The sequence below is a fragment of the Lolium perenne genome, chromosome 6 (genome assembly GCF_019359855.2).
Source record: "Lolium perenne isolate Kyuss_39 chromosome 6, Kyuss_2.0, whole genome shotgun sequence".
NCBI classification, from domain to species: Eukaryota; Viridiplantae; Streptophyta; class Magnoliopsida; order Poales; family Poaceae; genus Lolium; species Lolium perenne.
In genome coordinates, this window is record NC_067249.2 from 40,978,122 (window position 1) to 40,987,224 (window position 9,103).

Here is a 9,103-nt window from a genome sequence, read left to right on the forward strand (position 1 = left end):
GCTTAACAGTGTGCCACTGTTAGTGCTTAGCATGGATCTGTGATAAATTCATGCTTGTATCAATTAGATTATGATGAACTGCTTATGCAGTGATGATTAAGTTACTTGCTTGCAAATGATTTGACTGTTCATGATTATCTAACAAGCAAATAGAATCTGAATCCATTTCTGGATAGTGATGTGATATATTTGGCTTTCTCTTATTTGGTGCTAAGTGTGATGTGACCTCAGTAGCCTTGCTACTGACTGGTTGCTCACATAGTTGGTTGGATCTTGTTGGCTACTCATCTTTGCTTGCATATTTGGGGATCATAATAAATATGAATGCCAATATGCTTGCCTGTGAAGAAATCTAGGGTTTCTGATGGTTGTATGCTTAGGATTTACTGTGTAGTCTTAGCTGCTAATCCCTGCCATCTACTGGTGCTATCTATGCATCAAATCTGGCTAGTGTGTGCATCTGTGCATATGTGCTAGTTTCTGTGTATAAGATCTGTACCTAGATGCTTTTTATTTTAGTGGCTTTTGGTAGCGGTAATCCTTGGTGAAAACCAAGTGATGATCTACCCATATGAGCATCTGCTCATCCCATGCTTATTTCATGCATATGATGGATCAGATCCATTGGATCTTTTCCAGGAACTAGGTATACCTTGTTCCAGCTCCTAGAAAGAAATGTTTTGTTGATGCAGACTTGGGTTTGTGTCACAGCCCTTCACCTCCAGGTCTTGGATGATCTTCTCAGGTCACCATGATTTCTGGTGGTTGAGTGGGTGTGTGTGTTGGTTCTGTTCTTGCTCAAGAACTGGATGAACTGAGCTTGTTCTTGCTTCACCCTCACCTGGTGAATCCTTATCTGGTCGACTGGTGTCTATTTCTAGGGTTTGTGTTCCTTTTATATGAACCCTGCTTCTATCCTTGCATTGACACACAAGCCTGGCTTGCTTGGTGACTAATCTGATGCATGGCCTTGCTGTTGCTGCCCAGCACACTTGAGCTGTGTGCTCTCATATGCTGAAACTTGAGCCCCTGGTGGTGCTCAGGTTTGGTCTGCTGCTGCCCTTATCTTGTGCTGTCCATGGTTTTGGACAAGCACAAGTGTGCATGACACTTGGTTCTGTCCAAACTGAATTATTTGACTAACACTAACATTCTGGCTAGTGTTGGTGTTTTACTTTGCAGGTTTTTGAAGATGGACATGGTCAGAAGATATTCTCCAAGTCATTTAGTCTAGGTTTTAGTTTAGGAATAATATTGTAATCTTTATTTTGATCTCTGTTTATTATTCATCATTTCTTGTATCAAGAATATTGTAAAGACAATGTAATTTGTGTTGTGATATCAATAAAGCCCAAGTTTTTGTTTATGAGCTTTTGATTTATGTAATATTTATATTCTGGAATAAACATTGTATTTATGATTCACTTTGAAATTCAAAGTTGTTTGAATTCATAAATTGTGTTTAAATTATGAATTCCATTTTATATTGTTCAATGCTTATTGTTAAATGTATTGACACTTGTCAAATGAAATCAATTCCCCAAATCAACAAGATACAAAAGAGATCATGTCGAAATTTCCCTAACTCAAGTTGCCTAACCCTAAGTGCAAAATGAGAGAGAACCTCGATCCCTCTTAGGTTTAGTTGCAATAAAGCGCGAAAATTTCCCCTGTTTTGCGATGAAATGCACATCCCATTTCTAAATCTACCCTTCGTTGTTCCTATGTTCTGGGTTATTACACTCGAGCACGGCGACACTCGTCTTGTCTGCTTCTCCATCAAGCACTGCGACGGTGGTCTTGCCTACTTCTCCGCCAATGTCTTCTTGTTCCTCGACCTCGGTGCTACATGTTAGGGCACATACAATGGTAGAGAAGGCACGTCTTCTCTTAACCCTCCACGTCATCTAGAGAAGACAAAAACTAAAACATGTACAATGCATTATCTCTTATTGCCATCCCTTGCAATTAATGAGAATTGATTAAATTTTAGTAGAAAATTACGTTCCTAAGGGAAGGCAAGTCGTACAATGGAGCAAATCGTCTTCTCTTATTTTCTAAGGGATCATCATTTAGCTAAGGGAAGGCAACCTTCTCTTTCTCCATTCTCTCTCCTCCAACTCAGCAAATATCCTACGTGGCAGCTCTAAGGAAAGGCTAATGTCACCCCATTGTACGTGCCCTTATACCTCTAACTATAAGAAACCTCTACTCCTTCATGTTCTAGCTAAGATTTGTACAGTTTTGGTAGAGATTATTCATTAGTACTGTATAATTTTTAGCAATGTTCTCCATAACATACTATGGACGATCAACCCTGTTAGCTAAAATGGTTTGGGATGCATCTTTGTTAGAGTTCGTCCTTAACCATTTGGTTGAGCTCGTGTATAGCGATATATGCTTTAGACATGGCTTCAAAAAGAGCCAGATGAAGAAGGTTGACAATGATGTTTTTGATTTTATTGGGATGAATGTGAGCACTCTCCGATTGTACAACCACACAAGGACCATGTGTAGCCAGATTTGCAAACTGAAGGAGGAAGAGAAGCTCACCTGGAGCAATAACAACACTTGCTTTGTGATTGATGATGATGAGCAGCTAAGGTAGCACCTCCTGGTAAAATAACGTGGCCCTGGTTTTCATTGAGTTTGTTTCCTCATGGTTTGTAAGTCATGATACGCCAGTAGATTTATCTTTTCTCTTCTATATCAAAGGGTGCGTCCCGAACAAGGGAGTGTCCGAATCAATACTTGGAGCCGATGAGACTCTGCTCGTCTTGTTCGTGGGAAGTGAGGGAGCAGAGGAGCAGCGCGACGGGAGCTACTCAAATGGCGGCAACTCAGGCAATCCGCAGGCGTGACGATGAGCCACCGTCCACTGGTCGGTCCAGACTTGTGCACTAGTAGTAGGAGTACATGAAAGAACCATCGAACTAATTGACAGGATGCTGCTGATCGCCAAGCAATACTGCATCGCGTAAGCATGTTGACAGAACAAGGGAAACTTAATTCATCAGTTCCACAAAATAATCACACAGTACATACAGTTCAAGCAAAACTCTTAGCGATAGATAGATTCCGCAAACATGTTAGATGACGAGAGACTTCAGTTTGACGGAAAATGTGGAATAAATGTCAAAACACCAACATATATGTCCATTGCAACACATAATCAGGGGACAAAACAATGTATGGCAAGTTCTTATATTTTTTACAGCATATGTATTGCAAGAACATACAGGCAGCAGAAACCAGATCATTCATTTTGATAGTATGTATAACAACATTTTGGCAGCATATGTGCTCTTAGTAGAAGGAACTGACAGAATCTGACTACAAATGAAGCGGGGTTCAAATGACATAGGAAACGATCCTGAGTTTACATCGAGCAAAGTAATATGGCTGCTAGCATTGTAATTAAGCAGAAAGATGGTACATCAGCAGAAAGGAAAGGAACAAAGAAGTAATAATCAATTTGGTGCGAATCATGTAAGTTCAGTCAATCGGTTGTCTTGTTGGCCAAAATATGAACATCAGGTAGCATTTGGTACCGTGAATCCACTGAGCCTGCATCTGGTAGATGAGTATCTTATAACCTGCATCTCGTAGATGAATATACCTAGTGACAACAGTACAATTACCATGTCAATCTGCTGCACCTGCATCTGGTAGATGAGTATCAAACAAAAGATTTTATCCGTTTTCAAGTAGAATGTACAGAATAATTTGCAAGTCATCACTAAGCATTCCAAGTCCTAATAGACACAAATTAAACATGTAATAGGATTCTATTTCAGATACGAAGCAACCTAATGATGCCATCGTATATATTGCCAGTTGATATTACGAGCAAGCAGACTGCATCTAACATGTAAGAATGGGTTATTTGGATCGTGGCCGCACTGCCCGTGATAGCACAGTTTAGTCCCATTCAATATGTCCACTATCCAACAGCAAGCGTATTTCTATTTTTGGGAGAGATGACAGGCCTGCGTTTTTTGAATCAACAGAGGAGAACCGAACAAAGTAGTTAATATCTGAAACTGAAATTTCTCGTCTCGTGGTATTATTAACAGTTCAAGTCAACATTCTGAACCAGCTAAATTCTGAATGTTTCAAGCCCAGCCATTATCCCATCCCATCATGTATTCCGCACAAAAATTGGGAACATTTCCGAAACATGCAGATCACTTAATTTCCTTGCTCAGCCCAACAGTACAAACCTAAAACTTTGTATCGCTGGGTTAAACAGCAATACAACTATTGCACTTTCTTTTATTGTACTGCCTCCATCTTGTCTGAGATTTGTCAAAATTTGGATGTATCTCAGACAACCTTCATGGGACGGAGGGAGTCTAGGCCCAATGTTAGTGCTACTTGGATTCCATACCAAAGCTCCACCTAATGACAAGCAGTATGTTGGAACTGAACCTTCCAAGTCAAATATGATAATCAACATCTGAATGAACTGTCTAGGGGAACCTTGTCATGAACTCATGCAACATGGATATGGGTACTATACCAGATGTCAGGGTTATGAACCAAGGTAACCAACAAAGTAGAAATTGATAATTTTTGCCTAATGTTTTTCTGAACAGTTAAAAGACAAATAAGAGCATGTACCTAGAAACTAGTACAGACAGGAGAGTTCTTCCATAATATAAAGAGACCTAGAAATCAGCACTCTGAACTAATTAAGATCTGAATGTTTTGTCTAACCCCCGGCCTTTCTGTTCCGTCGGAGATAGGCTGGATGTTAGACAAACATTCAGATTTTTGGTTCACCTAGACCATCTCAGTAGTATTTAAAACATCACAGAAATTGGGGTTTTATATGAATCATGCACTTACCCATGATTCTGCCCTTGCTTATCCATCAATTTTCTTGCTCAATTCAGCAGTTAAAACAGGAGCTTGCACCGCTGAGTGAAATCACAAATCAACTCTAGTAAGGCATAATCTAACAAGTTGGAACTTTTGGCATCCCAATTTGTTAGTATGTTCTAATTAAACTGTTCTACTCAATGATAAAAAAAGGCATGGCCAACTCTACTAACAAAGCACAATCAACTGAATCAAGTCAGATTCATATATCAAACTCTGACCACTGGTGAAACTGTAAGAATAAGCATAGCTTTGTCTGAACTTTTAGTTGCATATATGGACGTGTGCTACAGAAACATAGCAGAAACATATGTGGATTTTCATAACCTGTGCAACGATCATCACCAACAAAATTGACCATTGCCCGTGTCTTTTCTTCTACACTTTACACGACAGACAAACAAACACAGGAAGACTAAAGTTTTTCCAGAACCTGTTAACCAGCAGTGAAGTCCTTTAGGAACTCCTCCACTTCTGCCCCTACAGAGAAGGTCGGGCAGTGCACCGGCAGCTCCGGTAAGTCGTTGGGGAGGTCCATGGACGAGTCCTCGCCATCCTCAGAGGTGGCACCCGTGGGTGTTTGCTCGAAGTTAGTTTTGGCCGCTGCGCCATACAGCCTCAGTGCCGCGGCATCGTACACTCTGGCGGCCTCCTCCGCGTTGTCGAAGATGCCAAGCTGCAGCCGAGTTGTTGGCCGCCCCGGCTCCCTGATCTGCACCAAGTACCTCCCACGATACATGTGCACTCCACGGAACCCCGACCGACAGTCAGACCTCGCTACCGCCTTTCTCCGGACATCAATGTTCAAGTTCACCTTTGTCACCACCGGTGCCTGCATCAGGCCGATCGTTTGCACTAGCCCGGGGTTGATGTCATCAGCAACAGGAGCCACCAGACTCTTGAAATTAGTTTTGGCAGCAGCGCCGTGCAGCTTGATGGCCGCCACATCGTATGCTCTGGCAGCCTCCTCGGCGGTATCAAAGGTGCCGAGCCATCTGCAAACTTTCTGTTTGATGATTTCTGCCACGTATTTGCCGCTTGGTCGCCGACGCACACCACGGAACCCTGTCCGACTGTCATGCCTACATGTCGCCTTCTTTACGCAGGGCAGCTTGACGGTCGCGGCATCCTCGGCAGTGCCGCTGGATCTCTGTAGCACGCAACGAAACTCAGTTTCTGAGTCTGACAAAGCCTTTTTCTTCCTCCTTCCCACAGATTCGACGTTGTCTACGAGCTCCTCCACACTCTCACAGTTGCCAGTGCTCAGGCTTTGCCCTTGGATGCTCTCTGCCGGCACCATCGTTACACTCACACTGGCGCTGGAACTGATAGCCACGGGAGTCTTCAAGTTGGTTACGGTAGCCGCGGCGTGCAGCTTCTTCTTCCTCCATTCCGCATCTTCGAAACCATCCATGAAGTCCTCTGTGATCTCACAATTGCCGATACTCAGGCCTTGCCCTTGGGCGCTCTCTGCTGGCACCATCGTCACACTTGTGCTGGACTGAACAGCCTTGAAGTTGGTTTTGGCAGCCAGGCCATGCAGCTTCTTCATCCTTTCCGCAGCTTCAACGTCGTCCACGAGCTCCTCCGCAATCTCACAACTGCTGGCGCTCAGGCCTTGCCCTTGGGCGCTCTCCGCCGGCATCATCGTTACACTGTCACTGGACTGGACAGCCAGAGGAATCATGAAGTTGGTTATGGCAGCCGCGACATGCAGCTTCTTCCTCCTCCTTTCCACATCTTCGAAACCATCCATGAAATCCTCTGTGATCTCACAATTGCCGGTGCTCAGGCCTTGCCCTTGGGCGCTCTCCACTGGCACCATCGTCACAGTCGCACTGGACTGGACAGCTAAGGGAATCTTAAAGTTGATTTTGGCAGACGCGCCGTGCAGTTTGACAGCTGCTGCGTCATATGCTCTGGCAGCCTCCTCTGCGGTGTCGAAGGTGCCAAGCCATGTGCAACTTTCCCCCTTGGATTCTCTGATCTCCGCCCCGTACTTGCCGCTTGATTGCGTGCGCACGCCCCAGAACCCTGTCCGACTGTGCGGCCCTGTCCGACTGCATGGCCTACCCGCCGCCTCCTTCTTTCCCACCTTCTTCTTCTTCCTTTCCACAGTTCCGACCCCATCCCTGAGCTCGTCCATGATCTTACAATTGCCAGCGCTCAGGCCTTGCACTTGGGCGTTGTCCGCCGTCACCACTGTCATACTCTCGCTGGACTGGACAGCCACGGGAATATTGAAGTTGGTTTTGGCAGACACGCCACGCAGCTTGACAACCGCTGCATCATATGCTCTGGCGGCCTCCTCAGGGGTGTCGAAAGTGCCGAGCCATTTGTAAGTTTTCCCCTTGTTATTTCTGATCTCTGCCCCATACCTGCCGTTGAGTGTCTGGCGCACGCCCCAGAACCCTGTCCCGTTGCACGGCCTACCAGCCACCTCCTTCTTTACCGCCTTCTTCTGCTTCTTCCTCCTTTCCACAACCCCAAACCCGTCCCCGAGCACGTCCACGATCTCACAATTGCCAGCACTCAGGCCTGGGCCTTGGGCGCCCTCCACCGTCACACTTTCGCTGGACTGGAGAGCTGCAAGAATCTTGAAGTTGGTTTTGGCAGACGGGCCGTGCAGCTTGACGGCCGCTGCATCATATGCTCTAGCAGCATCCTCTGCGGTGTCGAAGGTGCCGAGCCATCTGAAACCTTGCCCCTTGGAACTGATCTCGGCTCCGTACTTGCCGGTGGATTGCGTGCGCACGCCCCAGAACCCTGTCCGATTTGTCCGATTGCACATCCTGCTCGATGCCTCCTTTACCGCCTTCTTCTTCCTCCTCCTTTCCACAGCTCCAAGTGCGTCCACGATCTCGCAATTGCCGGTGCTCACGCCTTGCCCTTGGGCGGTCTCTGCCGTCACCGCCGTCAAACCCTCGCTGGACTGGATATCCGGTGGAGCCTTGAAGTTGGTTTTGGCAGACTCGCCGTGAAGCCTGACCGCCGCCGCGTCATACGCTCTGGCCGCATCCTCGGTGCTGTCGAAGGTGCCAAGCCATCTGTAAGCCTTCCCCTTGTTAAGTCTGATCTCCGCCCCGTACTTGCCGGTGGACTGCGTGCGCACGCCCCAGAACCCCGTCCGGCTGTACGGCCCCGCCGCGTCCTTCTTCGCCGCCTTCTTCAGCAAGCAGCGCTTGGATTCCCTGGGGCGCCGCAAGCCGGTCGCACTCTTGACATCCGCGGGAACCTCGAAGTTGGTCTGCGCCGCGGCGCCGTGCAGCTGGGCGGCGGCCGCGTCGTAGGCCTTGGCGGCGTCCTCGGCGGAGGCGAAGGTGCCGAGCCAGAGGTTGTTCTTCCGCAAGGGGTCCCAGATCTGCGCCCCGAACTTGCCGCTTCGTGGCCTTCGTCGGCGCCGACGCACGCCGCGGAACTTGGGTCCGGCGTCCGTCCCGGCGGACTTCTTCCGCCTTACAGCTTCCACTGCGTCCGCGATCAGGTTAATGCCGTACCTCAAGCCTCGCTCTATGGCGCTCCCCGCCGTCGCCACCATCTCGCTCGCGCGGTCCTGTAAAATGGGCAGCTGCCGCCGCCGCCGGACGGAGTAACTGGTCGGGGGAGAGGCGCGACGGGCCGACGGCGGGGAGCGAGCGCCGACGCGAATCAGGGAGCTTGGCGGCGCGAGCTGCTCGCCTGAGGTTTGGCTGGGGGATTATTTTGCTCGATCGGGTGGGGAAGGGAATGGAAGAGAGAGTACAGGACGAGTCTATCCACCAAATAGGTTTCTGGGTCATATTTACGAAATTACGAGTTTACTTTTGACCTGGGTGGGCCGAGCCTTTACGAATTGTGTGGACCGAGCCTCATTCACCGTTGATTCTTGGCTGTCTACATTTTCTGCGCATCAGTCATGTGAAACTGAGTTTCGAGCAATGACTCAAAAAAGGATAAAGGCAGCGTGCAGAAAATTATCTTCAAGAAAAAGAGTTAATAAAAATTATATGATTGCAGTGTATACAATATATACGATTAGTTTACGTCTCAGCAAAAAATAGCTAGTTTACGCAATTTACAATATGGGAGTGGGGGGTATCAGTCGACGAACAGCCCGCAACCGCAATCATATGGTTGCTTTTTTTGAGAATCGGTTGCCCTTTATTGATTAATGTTCAGAACATTTACAGGAATACAAAAACCTTCTTGTGGCTAACCCAGCCATACTTGACGACCAATA

The 9,103-nt window shown here is 47.0% G+C and overlaps 1 protein-coding gene across 1 annotated transcript; it reads right to left on the reverse strand.

Moving 5' to 3' along the window:
• Nucleotides 1–5,071: 5,071 nt before the first annotated feature.
• Nucleotides 5,072–8,638, reverse strand: LOC127308270 (uncharacterized). Its single transcript, XM_051339055.2, has one exon. The coding sequence runs from the start codon at nucleotides 8,420–8,422 to the stop codon at nucleotides 5,321–5,323; it is 3,102 nt and encodes a 1,033-aa protein (XP_051195015.1). The 5' UTR covers nucleotides 8,423–8,638; the 3' UTR covers nucleotides 5,072–5,320.
• Between the last annotated feature and the right edge of the window lie 465 nt (nucleotides 8,639–9,103).

Excerpts from the sequence above, each read along its gene's own strand:
- LOC127308270 (XM_051339055.2), bottom strand. The coding sequence starts at position 8,422 with ATGGTGGCGACGGCGGGGAGCGCCATAGAGCGAGGCTTGAGGTACGGC.